This window comes from Mus caroli, unplaced genomic scaffold, assembly GCF_978045245.1.
Source record: "Mus caroli unplaced genomic scaffold, Mus_caroli_1 scaffold_16, whole genome shotgun sequence".
In the NCBI taxonomy this organism is placed as follows: Eukaryota; Metazoa; Chordata; class Mammalia; order Rodentia; family Muridae; genus Mus; species Mus caroli.
The window spans coordinates 24379610-24399159 of record NW_028227271.1 but is presented as its reverse complement, the minus strand read 5'-3'; the positions used below and the strand labels follow the sequence as shown (position 1 = coordinate 24399159).

The 19550-nt window shown below is 55.3% G+C and overlaps 1 protein-coding gene across 1 annotated transcript; it reads right to left on the bottom strand.

The window, feature by feature from the left end:
- Positions 1-927: 927 nt before the first annotated feature.
- Nptxr (neuronal pentraxin receptor) lies at positions 928-19550 on the bottom strand. Its single transcript, XM_021183195.3, has 6 exons — positions 19523-19550; positions 18539-19428; positions 8863-9082; positions 7188-7435; positions 4824-5003; positions 928-4504 (listed from the first exon to the last, which is right to left on the bottom strand). Exons 1-6 carry the CDS (start codon positions 19548-19550, stop codon positions 4280-4282), a joined length of 1791 nt encoding a protein of 596 aa, XP_021038854.2. The 3' UTR covers positions 928-4279.

Genomic DNA, 19550 nt, shown 5'->3' with positions numbered 1-19550 from the left:
TGGATTTGTGCTTGTTAATGCTTATGCAGCCCCAGGCTTGCCTGCTGTGTTCTCTTCGCCTGTGCCGGTGTGGAGCAGGTGGAAGGGAATTTCCCTGGGTGGTGGGGCAAAGACAGAAGACGTATGTTTGTAAGGAAAGGGCTACAAGATGTGATAAACAAGGTGTGTTGGCCAGCAGCTTGGATTTCCAGGTGTATCTGTCTGTAGCTCCCTGGGGTTATATTTTAAAACAAACCTGAGAGCGCACAGATGCTCTGGGGCCCCAGCAGACTGGGCTGTGGCTTTCCTGTGAGATGTACATCTTCTTCAGGGCTAAATTCACTCTTGGGAGTTTGGAAAATGTTCCACTGATATGCACAGCCCCCAACCCAGCCCCTCTGACCTGATATTCTGAAGGTCACCACTTGAGATCAAGTCCAGCAATGACAGTGTTGGAAGGGCACTAGTGCTTGTTTGAGTCCAGTCTAGAAGTCAGGGAAGGGGACCCTAGACAAAATTTGAGGAGAGAAGGAAAAGCAGGAAGCAGAGAGGCTGTGTGTGATGTCATAGTCTTTCTTTTCCTGTGTCTTCTCCCAAGCCCCCAAGGGATGCAGCTCTCTGGAGGTCTGGGCATGACTCAGGAAGACTGGGTCCTAAGCAATACCAGGGACCCGGATCCTGGAACTGGGGCACAGGTGGGGAAGGGGTGTTGGGAATGAGGCCAAAGCCAAGTTAGAACTGGGGCACTTTTCACGTGGGACCTGCTTCTGTGCAGCCTTCCTCGGGAATCCTGAGAACCTGTGTGTCTGAGCCTAGCTCAGTGGAACTGGTCAGGCCAGGTGGGGGCATATATGGATGGGTGAGGCTTTGGGCCAGGCTAGGGGGAAGCTGTTGCTCTGGAGTCTGGCAGGGTGGCTCCCCTACCTCCCACATGACAGAAGAGCCTCCTCCGAGTAAACCACGTTTTATTTTGAACATTCAAATTTACAAAAAACAAGAAATGGTAACAAAAGCCATGGCACAGATCACACACGCACTCACACATACAGAGCATCTCGTGTCACTTATATACAAAATAGGGCAAGGTGGGGGAGGAGGGCAGTGGAGGGTCCTCGTTCCAAAGTGTCCAACCAGATGACTTCACATGCTCACTGCTGGCAGCTCAGCCTGGGAAGGAGTCTGTTCTCCACCCAGCAGGGGCAGGGAATAAATAGGGTGGGTGGGAGGCGGGATCTGGGGTGGCAGGCAGCTGGAGTTAAGGGGTAAGGAGGATACTAGTCCCTAATTTGGGAGGAGACCCTTCTCCAGTTTTCTCTCAGGCCAAAGGTGCTGGGACTAGTAGATAGGAATTCAGTTTGCAAGGGAAGGGAGTCACCACAGGGTCCTGGAGAAGAGAAGGGCAGTCAAGGGAACTTCCAGGGTCATTTGAGCTTCCTGGCCAGGCCTCAGCTCCCTCATCTACAAGCCAAGGGTTGAGTTACACCCCCCCCAACCCCCAACAGATCCTCATACTTCAGTCTGTGGTCCCCATTCACGTGTAACTGTGGTAAGATGACCCCCTGGGACATGGGAGAGGCCACTCCATGCCTCACAGATAGGAGATCTGGCAGAGAACCTGACATAGGCCGTGCCCAGAACAGGGGCCGAGCAAGAGCCACTTCCACCCTGCCTTTTCTGATGACCTCTAAAGATACTCCTTTCTTGCCCTTAAGACTGCAGCTCAGTCTGAGGCTGAGGCTGGGCATAGGTGAGAGACCCCTCCCTCCCCGGCTTCACGCCCCCACACCCCCACCTCTGCTCCTTCTGCACTCTGAAGGAGGTGGCGTGGACCTTTAGGCATCTAACCTGCCTCCAAATGGAAATCGAACTGTTCCCGGCTGGCCAATCAACACTGGGCAAGTTACTTTACCTCTCGAGTCTCATCCTTTTCTTGTGCATCACAGGGCTAAGAACAGTCTTGCCTTGTGCTGTGAGGATAAACCCGATGGTGCGGATACTGTGCTCTGTGCTGTCTCCAGGCCTAAGACTATCTAACCAGCCTAGTTCCATCTTCGTCAGACCCAGGGGCAACTCAGGGCCGCAGCTGTCTTGTTGGATGTGCTTGGGGAGACACAGCAGAAGACAGAGTGGGGGCTCCACATGCTCAGAGAATGTTCACAGCACAATCGATGAGAGCAGGTGGGGACTTTGGAAATAGAGAGGCAGCCCCTTCCCCAGTAATCCATACACAGAGCCTTGACCAGGTGCCTCTGTTTTTTCCCCTTCTGGGTTGGGTGGGGGTGGGGGTGGGGAGGTCACAGTTTAACCAGGGTGACCTGGCATGGAAATGTGACTGAGGTGTTGTTTTTCATCACCACTGGGACAAAGCAGAAAGGATGGGGATGGTGTGTCTGGTGGGCTCCAGTGAGCAGGCAGTTTCTGCTACATCCTTCCTAAGATGCTGTCTTCCCAAGGCCTCCTCTAAATCAATAGCAAAGGCCTCTTCTAGAACAATAGCAGGAACCAGGTGCGGCTTAGAGTCCCCCAGGTCTAAGTTCTGAATCCAGCTGTCACCCAGCAACAACCGGTGTCCTCACAAAAGACACTTGACCTAGCACTGGGGCTGATGTCATTGGTTGTTACTGGGCAACCGGGATCTCAGCAGGTTCTGGGTGAAGCCTCTGCAGCTCTCTCCAGGGGATGGGGATGCGGGTGCTGTGCCGCGTAGTTGCTCTCAAAATGGAAATGCAGATCTGCAGCCCAGAGGCGAGTCTTGGCCATGCTTCCCTGACATGGGCTGCAGCCTCTCCTGTGTCACGTCTCAGGCTGAGTGGCCATGGAGAGCACAGACAGGGACAAAAGTGGGGGGGTGGGATGGGGCAAGAGTCACCGGTGCCCACTGATACACCCAACCTGCTACTGTTCCAATCCATGGGAGAGGACCAACAGGGCCCTGCATCCTCCACTGTCTGTTGGAACTCTGTCTGGGCTTTTCCCCTCACCTCCTCAGGCTGTCAAGGTGTTGGGGTGTCCCCAGAAGATATTCTGGTATCCTGTGTGAAAGCACGTGTCCTCTCAAGTGCCTCCCTGCACAGGTATAAGCAGGACTCACAGGTCCTCAAGGACAGGCAGTGTGGTTCACAGAGAAGAGCACTTTGGAGGGACTCAGAGGGCCTGGGCCTGCTATGTTGTGCTGTTTGATCCTAGACAAGTTAATGGCCCTCTCTGTGCTCTTTTCCATCTCTCACCAGCAAGAGCTTACAATGGATGGTTTTTCTCAGCTCTGACATTCTTCTGTGCTCTTGGGGAAGTTGGTAGGGACTAGGAGAAAGCGAGGCCCAGAGAGGGTAGGTTCTTACTGAAAGCCACATAGCAAATCATAAAAACCTAGGGGTCCTCTCTCTCTCTCTCTCTCTCTCTCTCTCTCTCTCTCTCTCTCTCTCTCTCTCAGTGCTCTGCTTTCCGTCCCAGCATCCTCCATCCTTTCCAGGGCCACGCAGAAAGAGGTGATATGGTGGCTAAGCCACCAGGCTCTGCCTGGGAAGCATCTCCTCATTCATTGTGCCTCTGTTTTAGATGTGCTCAGGATAGGCTAGAGTGGCCCAGCAGGTCCTGTCTCAGGCATGGAGGGGGTGGGGTGGACAACCCTGCTGGTGAGCAAAGTTGCCAGTGGGTACAGGGGGTGATTACAGCCCTTTGGCCTCCAGGGTTTTGGTCCCTAACTGTTAGGGTAGGGGCTGGGGAAGGAACATCCTGGAAACTGAGGTGGGGCTTGAACCGACATGAAACCAACATTCAAACCACAACACATAAACTGGTGAGAGGAGGGAGGGGGAGGCAGAGGAAGTGGGAGCGATGACCCCGCAGCCCCTGTGGGCAACCCAGGAAGATAGAGAAGGAGCATCTTCTGATCTTTATACATCTCTGGCATCCCTTCTGCAGCCCGAGGTAGGCCTGGAGCATAGGGGATTTGAGGGTCAAAGGCCACCTCTACCCACGACTCCTTAGGGGATGTCCTTGGAATTAGTGGGGTCCGATGTGATCGGCAGGACAGTGTATATGATGGGAGAGACCAAGCCAATACATTGCCAGGAGGCAGGACTGCCTCAACCCCTACATTGATGTGAGATACTGGTGGCTGAGGGGACACCCATCCAGGGCAGGGCACTCTGGAGCAGTGGTTGCCCATGAGGAGAAGTGGGAGGTATAGCCAGGAGTGGGTAGAAGGGAAGGCCGGCATGTGGACAGGCTGAGGAGGGATGTGCCCCTTCAAAGTCCCGAAACTGACAGGCAATGGAGGGGCCCTGAATGAGGTGGCCCCTCATGCCTTTGCCCTCCCCTTGCACACATCAAAGGCGGCCTTCTTCGCACCTCCAAAGGCCTCTACCAGCTTATCTTCCCAGGGGAGGACATTGCCCATCAGTGGCCCGGTGCAATTGGCCATGCCCAGCACCTGGGCCGGTGTCAGAGCGTGGTCCCACAGGTTGAACTGTGCAATGTCACCAACGAAGGCCTGTGTGGCGTCAAATCGGCCTCCCAAGGTATCCTGGGCCAAGACAGCAACAAAGAAAGGAGAGAAACATGGAATGAGGGAGAAAGGGAAGAGAAATCAAGCCAGACAGCCTTGAGGTTCTAGCCCCGCCCCCACGGCTGCCCCGCCCCCACGGCGGCTACCTCCCGGGGCTCTAGCCTCACTGTTAAAGCTCTAGCTCCGCCCCAAGGTTCGGGTCTGATCCCAGGTTCTACCTGCTTCTAAGCCCAATGGCAAATTGGTGGGTCAGACAGGATGTTCACCGTTCTCTTCAGCAGAGGCCCTGGAGTGGGCGGGGCAATGACTTGGAGGAAGGGCTCTCCTTGAGCCTTACCTGCTCTTGACCCAGGATAAGGATGCCGTGTGGCTTGATGGGGTGCCAGGCTGCTAGGTTCTCGCCAGAACCCCGCAGTTCTCCGTCCTGGTATGCAGACCACAGTCCATCCCTTGTAGTCCAGGCGATGCAGATATGGTGCCAGTTGCTGTCTTTCAGGCTCAGGGGCATCTGGGCCACCTGGATACAGGACCCAAATCCCACATCAGAGGCCCAAGCCGGGGAAGTAAGATGAGGTGGCCAGCCTCATAACTTTCCTCCAGGGATGGAATTCAAGGTCTGATCTGCATTCCAACCATTGTCTCTCCTGTCCTAACTCTCCCTTTTCTCACCTGACCCCACCACGCAGCTATCCTCAGACCACAGGGACTATCTTTTTGGTTTTCAGGGCTTCAGGGTCACTCATGGTAGGGACAGTGTCCACAAATCCATTTCCCTTGCACACCTAATATATATCCCAGCATACAGTAGGGCTCATTCACTGGCATAGACAGAATAAGCCTTGGACTCAGTGGATGGGTGGGTCCCAATATCTGGCTGTGACTCTGCCACGAGCCCCCTTTCTGACCTTGGAGAGACTTCACTCCTTCCAGCGCCTCATCTGTAAAGTTGGAGAAAGAATACATAGTCGCTGTCTCTTCCTGAATCCAAGGCAGACATGGCTAATCAATCATGAGCTATGTATACTTAAGCTGGGACTCTGACCATGGTGCCTTAGAAGCTCCTGTTGATGCCTTCCTTGGCGCTGGTCTGCGAGGTGAAAGCTACTTGTTGTCTGTGACTTTAAATGGCTCCTGTCCCTCACAAATGCTTTGAGATCACGACTTCACGAGGCACTCTCTGATGCCTGCTGGGTACCAGGCCCCATGCCAGACTCAGACTGTGGATCTGGGCTTGGCCTTGAACAAACTGTGCCTGTACAGGACAAGCAGGGCTTTAGGGAAAGCATCGCCTCTAACTGTTCATGTCTACTGTCAGCATGACTGGATGTGGACATAACACAGGAGACGTGCATCTGTGCGCTACTGCTTGTGAGGGAGTTTCTAGAGAGATCTCATTGAGGGAAGGCCTACCCCAGATGTGGCTGATGGGCTGGGGTTTCAGACAGAATAAGAAGGAAGAGGCTAGCTCAGAGTCATCTCGCTTTGCTTTCTGGCTATGGATACAATGTGACCAGCCTCCATTCACCCCTGCCCGCAGCTACAGTTGGTCTTGCCACTGGGTCTGCCCTCAAATTTGAATCAGAACAAACCCTTCCTTAAACTGCTTTTGTGGTATTTTGCCACAGCCATGAGACAGACTTTAGGGGGAAAAAGCCTGGGGCTGCAGGAGAGGTCGGGGTTGGGGTAAGGATATGTGAAGAGGAATGCGGTGACAAAGGCCCCCTGAAAGGACATGGATTGGCTGTGGCATTGAAAACCTGGTGCTTCCCGCAGAACAAGGCCCCACTGAGTGATGCTCTGTCCAGGGTGCTGAATTCTCAGTCTCGAGCGCCTAGGGCTGCCCTCTGGCCGCGATGAACGGAGGAAGACAGCCCGGTCTCCCCTGTGATGTTTTGAACCTAAAGGCAGCACACTGACCTCCCCCTCCCCCCAGGGCCACTGCCTCCTAGACACCCGGTGGGGCTCCCAGCTGCATAGCTTGTGGGCTGGTCCCAGATGAGTGTGACCTGCATTTCCAGGGTGTCTCAAAATAACACCAGACACCCCCTAGGCTGAAACAATGTGGCAGGCAGCAGGCAGTTTTGGGAAAGATGTTCTTTCTCTGTAACTTCACAGATGCCAGGCAGATCCTAGGCCTGCCTTAGTCATGGGGACAGGTGGCCTAGACAGGCAGGGGATGACCTAAGAGCGGGACTATGGTAGTAAAAAAGAAAGTTCCGGAGCCCATGAAAGATGAGAAAACTAAGTCACAGGCTGGCAAATGAGACCACCTAGTGAGCAGATTAAATAGCCAGGACTCAAACATTACCCTCGGAATGGAGTCTGATATGGGCATCATTCCTTCCATGGTGGGGAGGGCAGAAGGGCAAGTTTTGGAGATCACCAACAGCCCTCCCTGGTAGTTAACTCCCACCCCCCTTCACGAACAGGGCTCAAGGTGCAGATGCCTGTAGGCTGGCCTCTAGCAGAATGACTTCTGCTTTCCCTTCTTTAGCCAGCCCTGCATCTGGGTTGTCTATATTCCCAGAACTGAACTTGGCACACAGTAGGTGTTAAATGTGTGCAGAGTATAGTGAGCAGGAGAGTGCAAGTGTCAATCCATACTCATTCAGCTCCTAGGTAGTGCAGGGCACTGAGCTGGAGCAAGCGGAGCCCTCCCTTGAGGCCCTAAGCCCTGCCCAGTGCCCTAGACCCCGCCCACCTTGTCGTTGATCAGCAGCTCCATTGGCTCAAGGCCGGCCTCCAGCAGCACGATCTCATTGGCCTGCCCGGGCACCGAGTAGGAGAAGGGGGTGCCCTGGCCGGAGCCACCCGACCTGGAGCGCAGCCACATGCAGGCAGTGAAGGCGTAGAGTTCTGGCAGCGCCTTGCGCACGCGGGCGTACATGTAGTTGTTGCGGATGGGGATGCTGACCTTGAAGGCATCTGGGGGACTGTAGGCCGAGGACCCTGCAAGGGACAGGGCGGGGTCAGAGGATACTGTGCGGTGAGGGCTAGTGGCTCCAGACCATCCGCAGGCTGGGGTGTGCTCCACATGATTTCGCTTAGCCTACTTTTGCCTCTGGGCTGAGAGGTGAGACTAAATTGGGCCCAGGGGCTCTTGAATCCAGACATCCTGAGTTCAAATCTCACCATCACTACTTTCTGACCTGTGAGTCTCTGTGAGATAAATGCAACCTCCTTGGGCCTCTATTTTTTCCATAGAACGGGCTAATGACTCGTTCTCCATTCCATGCTGTGAGAGTCGGTAGGCCCATAGGCTCCTCCGATCCTAGCTCTGATTATCACTTTTTACAGTTGTTCGCCTACGTTAGAAGCATTGTGCAGTGTCGTGTGTGGCAGGCTGGCTGGAAGTGCCTTCCGTATGCCACTTCCTCATGTCACTTCCTCACAGGCTCAGGAGGCAGGCACTGCACAATCCTCGTTTTTCAGGTGTGCCTCTGTACACAGGTTACTTTCCATTCATGCCTTCCCTCCTCCCCCCTGCAGACAGTTAAGAGATGATGCAGTTCCCCTGGGCCTCAGGGATGTTGGTGCAGAGGGTCAGCTTACTGCTGGACTGAGTGGGTTTGGAGGTCACTGCCACAGTCCAAGTAGTCAACTGGGTGTCTCCCTGGAGCACCCCAGGCCCACTGCTCCCCTACAGCTGAACCCACCATGGCCCCTTGGCTCCCACAGGTACTTTCTGCTTTTGCTCTCTAGGGCTGGCTCCAGGCCCCCTCCTCCAGGAAGACACCCAGGTTTCTTCCTTCTGAACTTCTGCCCTGCGCATGAGCTGTTCCCTGCTTCCCATCTTGCTCTCCCAAGGACCAGTGAGAGCTCCTAAGTCCCCAACGCCATCCTTCAATCTCTCAGGTGACGACAGCGAGGCCTGAGAGAAGTCAATGACCTTTCAAGGTCTAAGAGCCAAACCTGTGACAGACTTAGAAGCCAGGGGTCTGACACTTAAACCTACATTACGAATCTCTGACCCCTAGCAGTAGCCAGGCCTGAGGCTTAAACAAATGACAGAGGCCGATAGATTTACTCAGAGGTGCTGATTGTGGATGGCTAGATGTGTGGCGTGCCGTCTGAAGGATCTGGTCACAGGTCTAGACCATCCTCTTACCCGCGGTGTGACCTTTGATAAATCACTTGACCTCTGTCACATTCACTGTCTTTACCTGTGAAAACCCTGTGGTTAGTGAAGATTAAATCAGCCAGGGTGTCACTACGCAGCCAGCCCCTGGGGCCAAGCAGAGCTAGAAATGACAACTGTGACTTTGAAAGTGACAGGCATCCCCCAGCAGGCTCTCCCTGTCTTGTTCTACAGCCTCTGGAAGTTCCAGCCAGAGACCAGGACCAGGCAGCTCAGCCATCTGCACCCCAGGACCTACCGTGCTCCAGCTCGGCCACGCGACCCTGCAGGGCATTCAGCTCCTTCTCTACTTCCTGTCGTTGCTGGTGGCTCCCGTGACTGAGGGCGGCTCGCTCCTTCTCCAGCGCCAGCACCTTGGCCAGCAGCTGGCCTTCTAGTTCATCCATCTTGGAGTGCAGGGCGGTGGGCACAGCTGGGGCTGGAACCGAGGAGAGGTTCCCACGGGCTGGGAGCTCCTGCTGCTCGAAAGGGAAAGGGAGGACGGTGATGTGGTGTCACACGGTGGTGTCACACAGTGGTGCCACCACCCCGCCGGCCACCACAGGCGAGCTTAGCTTCTGGTGGGCAAAGCTGAGATAGTGAAGCTATGGCAGGCAGGGTATGCACAGGCAGAGCCTGCATGCAGAGGGAGCGAGAACCCTCACAAACACAACCTCATAACGGACAAGGACCACACTGACAGCTTGTAGGCCTTCTGGCTGGGACACAAAACCCCCTCCTAGGGCTGGGACACAGTTGAGGGCAGGGCCTCCCGGGACACACCTGTGACCTGGTTGTCTGGATGGGACTCTAGCATTCCATTATCTCGGGATTGTAGTAACAATCCCAGACTCAAGTAGCAGGCGAGGGCTCAAACCCAGCTTGGGAAACAACCTGCTGAATAATGCTAGGGAGACACGTAAGCCATTCTGAACTTATATTCTCATGAGACTACTGTGCCGTCACCTTGGAATCATTCTGGGGAGGATTGTGTGGCCAACACCAATAAACAGAGAGTAATGGCTGCCAATGTCTTCGGCATTCAGGATGGTCCGAGGCCGGCTCTGGCACCCTGTGTCTAGCCCAGGAGAACAGTGTGCAGAGTCTTCTTTGTCCTGTCTTAAATTGGGCGGAACTGAGGCAGGCAGGCAGGCTAGGCCACAGGTTCAGACTGGAAAGGACATTCTCCGGTGAACACATCACAGAAGTGCCAGCAGGGCTTTGAGGAGTCAAATTGGACGTGGCTTCCTTCACCCTTCACAGTCTCCCTCAACTTCTGCAAGGTCCCATGTTTCCACACTCCCCAGACGTCCAGGCAGTGAGGTTCCAAGGCCGAAGCTTGGTAGTATCTTCAGTGTTTGGGGTAGCATCTGGCACACAGTAGGTGCTCATGGAACACAGTGGGTGCTTGTGGCACACAGCAGGTGCTCATTCCTGTTTGGTCAGTGAACAAATTGGGAAGATCCTCCGAGCAGAGGTGAGGGCCAAGTTTGAACTTGTCCCAGACCTCCAATCCTTTGAGGCAACCTCACACTTCAGGTGGGAGCCACTCAGCAGAGTTGGGGACAGATGAGACACGGAGGGTGCAGGGCTCCTCAGGGGGCTTCAGGACGTGACTGTAGACTCCCACTGAGCTTCCCTACCGTGACATATCCAGAGGGTGGCTGCAGCTTGTCTTCCACTGCTATCTTTAGGCACAATCTATGCATCTGAAACCCTGGGCCTGACACACATCCCAGCCAGGCTGTGGCCTCTCTCCTGTGTACCACAGCCCTCATGTGGGGCTCGCAGAGCCCTGACCTACAGGCAGAATGGTGGTACCAGGCAGTCACCCTGTACCCTGCTCATGAGGGACAATACCAAGGCTGAGTCTGAACTCTACACATCCTCGGCCTGAGGACACCTTATTGGTTACCATGGCAGCTCCTGTGCCCCAGATCACATTAATGCAAGGGACACACTGATCCCCTTATCCCAGGAAAGGTTAAGAGGCATGTCCAGTATCACCAAGCAAGTGACCAGCAAGGCCAGGGCTGCGTCACTGAGAATGAATGGATCCCTAATTTTGTTCTTAGGGGCAGGGCCAGTGCCATGAGGCTCAGGGTGCTCAAGGGCTGCTGACAGACATTGTCTTGTCTCTAGCTGGAAACTGGGTGTCCTCCATTCTCCTTCCAGAGTGACCAGGACAAACAATTTACACTGTAGAGTCTAGCTGCTTCCTTCAAGGGGACACACAGGTGGCTGTGGGGTGGGGGTGGGGGGAAGAGTATACAAGCTGTCCTTGGTCAAAGTTCCTGTTTGGTGGCACCAGGAGGCCAGCGAGGAGGGGGCTCAGGGGCTGGGCGGCAGCCTCCCCCCACCCCAGCATGTGAATCAGAGAAACACAACGCCCCCATCCCGCTTCCATCTGCCGTGGCGCAGGCTGGTGGCGTGGGCTCTGTGGGCTGTGTGCCAAGTGGGCCCCAGCCTGAAACGGTAGGGGGACAGCAGGGATGATGTCACGCTGTCCCCCACTCAGCACCTGATAGGGCAGGAAGGGAGGTCTGGACTCCAGGCGTGTTGTTGAGAGTCCATGGTAGAGTTTATTATATCTGGGCCTAGAGCCAAAGCCCAGGGTTCTAGGCCCAGCTTGGTGGCTCAGGAGCTGATGGGGATGAGGTGGGGGTGGGAAGCTCCTTAGCCTCAGCAGGGGACACCAAGAAAGGAGCATAGCTGACAGGGGTAAGGGGGCTGGGGGGTGGGAGGGATAAGCTGCCCTTATCTCTTGGGGACTAAGTGTTGAGGCTCAGAGAGGGTGGGCTACCTGCTTAAAGTCACACGGCAGTCCTGTGCCCACTCCTCATGTCAACTGGCACAGCCTGAGTCTCAGTTTGTTCTTCTGCCAAATGGGTATGCAATATTGTCCTGTCTGCTAGGAAATCCTAAAGGGGTGATCTGAGCGGCCATGAGAACACCAGGAAAGGCAGGCTCTGTCACACTGTGTAGGACGGCCTCACAGAGGACCCCATAGGAGGATCCTGTAGTGTGACACGGCTGAGGTGCGGAACGAACTGGAAAGCCAACTGCATGACCTCATGCAAGCAGATGCTTCTTCTGTGTCAGAGAAGAGGAAGGGCCTGACTTCAGAGCCTATGCACAGTCTATCCCTGCCTGCTCACTCAGCCCAGGTTCTGAGGCCAGTAGTGTAGTCCCTGCCCCCAACTGTGCTCATATCCTGTGAGTTCTGCCCACTATCACCCTGGCGCCACCAGCCGAGTGGCTTGTTACAGAAAGATGCCGTGCCTCAGTTTCCCTATTGGCACAAGAGCAATACAATCTCAGGGCCCTCCAGGGGCCTGGGAACTGTGTGAAGTGCTAACTGTCACCACAGCTCCAACCCTACCTCAGCATGTCCTAAGGGGGCTGCAGGTCCAGCTCAGGTGGCAAAGGACTCTGGCGCTCCACAACCGTGTGGTGTGGTGCACATCCTGTGACCCCTCAGGAGGTGGAGTCAGGAGGGTCAGAAATTCTAGGTAATCCTTGGCTACATATCAAGTTCAAGGCCAGCCTGGGTTACATGAGATCCATCTCAAAAACAGATAAATAAAAGAAATGTTTTGAAAGGATACATACTTCTCTACATCCAGCCCTGAAACCCATTTGTCAAGTTATTACACTGAGAGAAAAGCTAGGCACGGGGAGGCTAGCAGTCCACACTGCCGGATGTCAGGTGACAGAGGGAGGTGGTGGTACAGGGAGAAGGTAGGGGTGAGATGGCCAATCGGAGGGAGGTGCCCGTGTCCCAGCACCCCAAATCCATCTCACCCTGAGGCTTTAACATATGCTGTTCCTCCTGCCAGGAATACTCTTCCTGCTGCTGCAACCCATTTTCTCCCGAGAGAGCGCCTGCTCTCCCAGATGGCAGCTTCCCTGACACCTGAGCCAGCTGCTCCAAAAGAACGGGGTTCCAAGCTCTGCCGGGGCTTCTGTGCCCTCATCCACTCCTTCCGCCAGCCGTGTGCACCCTGGCAACAGTGTGCCTGCGTAACAGTCACCGGCTCCTGGCCGAGTGGTCTGCGAGGCGGTGTTGGATTTCTCACTTATGGGATCTGTGGCCTTGAGCAAGCTGCTGGGCCTCTCTGACCCTCATGGTCATCAAATGTGAGAGCTGGGTCATGTTTCAATACTTCCTACATTTGGAGTGCAGGGGATGAGATGCACGGCAGGACCTAAGTCTGGCATGTCACAAGGGGCCCTCGAACAGTTATTACTATTACTGTTAACTGAGGGGACGGACACGGGGTAATGAAGCTGGATGGCCACATTAGAATGCCAGCTGAGCCACTCGGGCACGCCCCTGATGAGCTTCCCTTGGTGTCCTCAGCAAAGATAGGACCCTGGCCCCAATCCAGTTCGTTTTTGTCTTGGCAACAGTCTTGGCTCAACCCCACTGAGTTGTGTGGCCTTGAACAAGTCCCTCTGTCTCTCTGATCCTATTCTTGATGGGAACCGCTGTGGACGACACACAAGCTCAACTGTGGTCCTTGGCTTCCAGTAGGGATAAGACACTCAAGCCATCCTGGGGACACCCTGTTAGGTTCATTCCTTTGTGAGCAAGCCTAACCTTTGACCCTATCCCACCATAGACAAAGATCTCCAGAGTGGAACAGTGCCTGACATCACGAATTAGCAAACCACGAGAGTCCTGAGTCCTTTACACCCACCAGCTCTGGGAAGCTTGCAATTGACCAGGCCTGGTGGGCGAGGCTCGCTCTCGGGTGGGTGTGGAAACTCTTACAGCCACTTTGGGAAAATGTGTCACAGTATCTACCGATGCTAAATTTATGTCCCTGCTGGCACCCAAGCATCCCACTGCTGGGGACAGGGCCAGCAGGAAGGAGGCTGATGGCCACCCAAAGAGACCATACAGTGTTCACAGGAGCTTCACACTAGTATCAGACGGAACTCAGTCTGTCCTCAGACGATAGGGTGATGGTGCCTCTGCGGAGTGACAAGTGGCCATTGCCACAGACACCCGACTCATGGCACAGGAACAAAGCAACTCAAGGTTCAAATACAAGTGAAACTCATTAATGGTGGCCATGGCCAGAACTGGGGCACCTCCGTGATTTGAGGAGGCCCAAGAGAGCCTTCAAGACCTGCGAATGAATGTTCTTGCTGCTACCCCGGGAGTGCTTTCCCAGGGGTGCCCACATATCTCTGCCCAGGCCTGTCCACTGGGGATTTGTGTCCTTTATAAGTGAGACACATGAACCCTTACAGTCTGCGGATGTATTCTTCTGTGGTAGACCACAGAAATAAGAAGTGACCGTCTAAGCTTCTGACACAGCAGGAAGGGCCTCTCTTCTTAGGAGGACAAGAAGATTGTTGTTGATGTTTTGTTGTTTTTTTTAAAGGTGATGGGATGTCCCATCTCATTCAATATGCCGGGTAATTGAATATCAGACACAGAAGGGTTTCAGAGGTCACAGCATGACAGTGGCAGGCCCATGCTTTACAAAGCCAGGCTTCTTGCTAGGATAAAGGTCTACTATTTAGATACTCAGGTTAAGGGCCTTTCACACCCCAGCACACCCATTTTACAGATATGAAAATTGAGATCTGAGCCAGGCGGTGGTGGCACACGCCTTTAATCCCAGCACTTGGGAGGCAGAGGCAGGCAGATTTCTGAGTTTGAGGCCAGCCTGGTTCTCAGAGTGAATTCCAGGACAGCCAGGGCTATACAGAGAAACCCTGTCTCGGGGGGAAAAAAAAAGGAAAAGAAAAGAAAAAGAAAAAGAAAAAGAAAATTGAGGTCTGGAAAGCGAGTGTTCCAAGTATTAAGTGAGCCCCATGCTGCTGGCCCCTCTGGGGCCATTTAGAGTTTGCAAGGTGTCTAGGAAGTATCTGGTCTGCTATAGGGTTATTTTGGGGGTTTGGGTTTTTTGTTGTTGTTGTTTGTTTGTTGTTGGTTGTTTGTTTTGAGATGGACCATCATGTAGCCCAGGCTGGCCATGAACTTGCTATGAGGCTGAGGATGACTTTGAAATTTCATCCATTTGCTTCTGCTGTCTACAAGTTAGGATCGCAGGTGTGTACCACAATGTCCCATTTATGTCCCAATGTTCCTGCAGGCTTGCCAAACTACCAATGGGACTTCACCCCAGCCCCTCCCTAGGGAGTCTTTACAACAGGGAGTCCTGACAAAACCAAGGGGCAGAGGTCTCTGCCTGTATTGCATCCCTCAGACTCTGCGCCTTCAGGTGTCCTTTCCCTAGACAGAAATGTGCATGACCTATTTCGCATGACAGAGACAGAAGGGCTAATGTATAATACATACTTCAAAAGGGTCAGCTGCTCCTGGCAGCCCCAGGGGAGCCTCCGCAACAGCAGGGCCAGCCTCTGAGACCTGGCCAGCACTGTGCCACTCTTAGTACCCAGAGATGAAGGTGGGCACTGCCCTCACTTGTATTCCTCACTGTCTTGTAGGTGGGGAATGTCCGACCCCATCTAGTGTAGAGTCAACACGAAGAACCAGACAGGGCCCTGGAGTCCTGGAGTACTTATAGGTTAAACCCAGGCTCTGATGCTGGGACGGGAAGCCAGTGTTTTCATCTCTCTGGGTCAGTTTGTTGAAAAGACAGGAATAGTGTCTCCTCCACAGAGTGAAGGGAGGATTAAATGAGACATTGTGACGTTCCCAATGCACAGTAAGTGCTTCATAATATGGGCGGTCACCGTTAGAACATCAGTAAGTGTTGCTTCCCTGAACCCAGCATCCTTTGAAATTCCCATCAGGATGCTCTTCATGGTGGCTCTGCTCCAGAACGGGGGCAGGGCAGGGTGGTGGAGGGCAGGGTTTGTGTCAAGGAAAGACATTAATCCTGAATTTCTACCCTACACACACATTAGCACAAAAATGGAACTCCGGGACAAGCCAGCATGGCCGGATGCCACGTAAGTGGACCTGCTCCTTTGGAAAGCGGTGCTTGGAAGTGAACATCCGCTGACCTGAGAATGGCTCTCCCGGGACTCCAGCTAAAGGCTCCATTCAACAGACTGGAGAGGAAACAGATGGCTTTACCACCGTATGCATAAGAGAAGAACCAGAGGCAACCTGTGCCTATCCAAGGCACATGGGCTAGTGACGGATGGATGGGGGGCAGGGGGTTGGTGGATGGTGCTTCTGCCCTGGCCTGTTACAGTGCCTGCTAGTGGAGTGGTATCAGGGAGTGCAAAGGAGGAGAGAATAGAGGAATTAATTGAGGTTTGTTTTTTTTGTTTGTTTGTTTTTTTTGTTTTTGTTTTTGGGTTTTGGTTTTTTGTTTTTGTTTTTGTTTTTGTTTTTTTCAAGACAAGGTTTCTCTGTGTAGCCCTGGCTGTCCTGGAACTCACTCTGTAGACCAGGCTGGCCACAAACTCAGGAATTTGCCTGCCTCTGCCTCTCAAGTGCTGGGATTAAAGGTGTGCGCCACCATGCCCTGCCCCAGATTTTTTTTTTTTTATGATCAATAAAAATAAGTAAGTTAAGAAAAAAAAAGATGAATGTTTTTTCTGAAGTTCTCAAATATGGCCCCCACCTGAGGTGGGGTGTGAGGAGAAGGGCAACCTTCCCCGATCACATATTGGAATCAGGTCTGGCTGGAGCACACGTGACTCTGGGGTGCAGAGGTGGGTGGCTTAGGTGTGGGGCACAGTATGGTCAGGGAAGAGGCCTCTGGGGGGATTGATGTGCTAATGTGGGAACAGTTGGACTGACCCAGCCAAAGGTGGAAGAGACAGGGAGGTGAGGCCGGGGAGTCAGACTAGATTCAAGCAGCTGGCCAGGTTCAGGCTGAGGAGTGTGCCCCCATGAAGGACCCCAGGGTAAGCTTTAGGAACAGCCCAGATGTGCGCGGAAGAGAGAGACCAGCCAACAGGCAGCTGAGAGTGAGCACACAGGTGCCAACAGGATCTGTGGGTCATGCGGTGTGGGCACTGGAAGCCCCTGCATGTGGCTCAGCCCACCCAGGGGACCAGAGAGCCAAGAAAGACCTTGAAGCGGGCAGAGATGCTGTGGGAGAGTAAGGAAGGGGCAGGGGAGATGCATCTAGAAGCCAAGAAGGAAGGAGAGCGTTCAGAGGACTGAGGGGCGTCAGCAAGGCAAAGAGTGAAAAACCCCCTTCAGTTTATCACCTCTGGGGACATTAGCAAGAGCGAATTCAGGGTACTGCAGCTGTGACAGCAGACCCTGTAAACCTGGGGCTTTCACCTACACTGAATGAGAAAAGAGGGGGAGAAACCAGGCAGTGGCCTAGAAGTGCATGAGCCCCCAACTGAGAGTGGCAGTGTGACCCTAGGGCATTGACTCTGGCTGCTGCCAGGCTCAGAGACCAGACCACGTCTGTTTCACTCGGCAAACAGGAGAAGGGGGGTGTGGAGAAGCTGGAGAGGGTGGAGAAGCTGGGGGGGGAGGGATGTTCCCAAGCCTGAGAAGCTGACCTACTGCCAAGTCCCTGCTGCCAGGATCCCTCAGCCTCGGCAGGCCCACTGCAGGGAAGCCTACCCGGACAAGAGCCAGGTGCCAGGGAGCAGGGTCAGCACAGCCGTGCCAGTCACAGCCATGGGAGGAGCCACCTGTGCCATCTCTGGTGCCAGGGCTAGGGCATGGAGGGAAAGTTGAGGGAAAACTCAAATGATTCTCACATTAGTACAATCTTAAAGGGAGAATTTGCTCCCATTTATGTACTTGTTTATACCTTTGCCACTGGAGTGTCTGTCTGGTGAGATGTACAGTGTCACGATGCCCATTTTACAGGTGAGAAGACTGAGGCTCCCCTCCCCTGCAGCTTTTATCTGCCCCTCCCCCCACTGCTCTTGGCTTTAAGAACTTCACCCCTGGGCCGAGAAGCAGGGTGCTTGCCTGGCTTGGCCTCTCTCTCTCTCTCTCTCTGCCACTCAGCTCAGAACGTTCGAAATGAATTTTCTTATCTCCATAAAGGGAGTGGAAGCCCTGGAGGTGGTATGGGGAAGCTGTGGTCTGATAACTCTGAAGGTGGGGGTTCAAGCAGCTGACTTCATGGTGGTCTGCTGGGATGGAGCCTACAACCTTCCCACAGGTATCTCCTCAGCTTGAACTTGGAGCCCTATACATGCTCTCTCTGCCCATTTAGTTCGTCCATGCTTTCACTTCACCCTTGCCTTGCCCAGCTACAGCCTGGGGGAGAAGGCTGGGGACACAGCGTCAGCCCTATCTCGCCCCTCCTTCGAGGGTTTATTCCGTGTCTGGAAATCAGTCCATGTCTGGGAATGGCCAAGGCTTTCCTGGCTGTTTGTCCTGCCCAATCTATCTTATGTATATGTCCCCAGACTGGGAATTTGTAACAGGGAGGAAAGGGACCATAGGTATAATCAATGAATGCCTTAGCATCACACACAAACCCGAGAAGGGTCCCTACTCCCTGGGGACTCCTTGTATCTGACCTGGAAAAGGAAGCGGAGGGAGCTAAGTACACCCCTATTGAGGAGTCATCCGCTGGTTTCCCCCAAGAGTCCAGAGCTTCAGGTACATAAAGCTGGGCGTGGCCCGGGGATGAGAGGTGATGCAGGCGTGCAGGTTGGTGCTAATGAGGCACTCTTGGGCTTGCCAAGACAGCTAATGGTGCTCCTAAAGGCAGTGAGTACGGAGTGGGAGCTGCTCTAGGTTCCCGAGGAGAGCATCTAAGGAGAGCATGTGCCAAACATCCCCACACCTGCATCTCAATCAATTTCCACTACAAGTGGACGCCGTTCTCCCATTCTCATGCCCCGATCACCATGTCAGGCTCCCACCGGCGATTCGGACCAGAACACTCCCATAGTGCCTGCCAGGGGCATGCTTCAGGTGACCGGACCGCAGCTCCAGGGACCCGGGACCCCCGCGCCGCAGGCAGAGCAGGGCCCCTTCACCCCGTGTCCCCCGACGGCGCACCACTCACCTCGATGCGCTCGATGCGGTCTCGCAGCGCGCGCACCGCGTCCTCCAGCTCCAGCAGCAGCGCAGGTGAGTCCCAGGCGCCGTCGGCCATGGTGTCGCGGCGGGGCCCGGCGTCCTGGAGGCCGCGCGGCAGGCCGCTCTCACAGCGGCCCAGCTTGCCGGTGAGCTCGCGGATGGTGTCCCGGTCTGCGCGGATGCGCGCCTCCTGCTGCAGCGCCGTCTGGCGCAGCTGCTCCGCGGTGCTCTGCAGCAGCAACAGCTCCGCGCGCTCGCCTGCCGCGTCCCCCTGCTCGGCCCCCGACGGGCAGGCGGCGGCCAGCGGCGTACAGAGGAAGCGACTGAGCAGCGGCACGGGCGGCGGCGGGAAGACGCTGGCCGCCGGCTCCCCGGGCAACACCGAGGGCCCGGCCGAGCCGCCTGCGCTGTGCAGGGCGCTCAGGCTGCGCTGCGGACCCGAGCCACCGGCGGCCGAGGCGGCCGAGGCGTTGTCGGTGCCGCCGGGCAGCGCGCGAGCGGGGCTGGCCGCCAGGGGCACGCTGGCGATGATGCAGATGACGGCACCGAGGAACGCCAGCATGCCCGCGGCCAGCAGCACGGCCAGGAACTTCAGCGTGAGGCGCGGAGGGGGCGCGCGAGGCCCCCGGCAGGCGCGGCGGCGGGGTCGGGGCGCAGGGCCCGGGAGCGCGGGAGCCGGAACGGGAGCCGGAGCAAGAGCCGGAGCTGTCGCCGCGGCCGCTGCTGCCGCCGCTCTGAGCCCGCGCGGCGGGAGGAGGAGGAGAAGGCGGGCGCGGCGGCCCCGCCCCACTCGCTCCCCCGGGGCCGGCCCAAGCCCAGCCCCGCACCCGTTCTGTGCCGGGAGCCCGGCTGCGTGCGCCACGCCCAGGGCTTCATCTCACTCAGAAGGAGGTAACTGGATGGCTACGTGGCGGCTGGGTTCTAAGGCGACCCTGCGTCCTGGCCTCTGGTCCTCTCCGGGTCCTCCCACCCCCCGGAATGCCCACAGCTGTGTCCAT

Excerpts from the sequence above, each read along its gene's own strand:
- Nptxr (XM_021183195.3), bottom strand. The coding sequence starts at position 19,550 with ATGGACACAGCTGTGGGCATTCCGGGGG. Across the intron at positions 19,429-19,522 it reads AGCTGTGGGCATTCCGGGGG|ATGAAGCCCTGGGCGTGGCG; the intron begins GTGGGAGGACCC and ends CTTCTGAGTGAG. Across the intron at positions 4,505-4,823 it reads TTATCCTGGGTCAAGAGCAG|GATACCTTGGGAGGCCGATT; the intron begins GTAAGGCTCAAG and ends GTCTTGGCCCAG.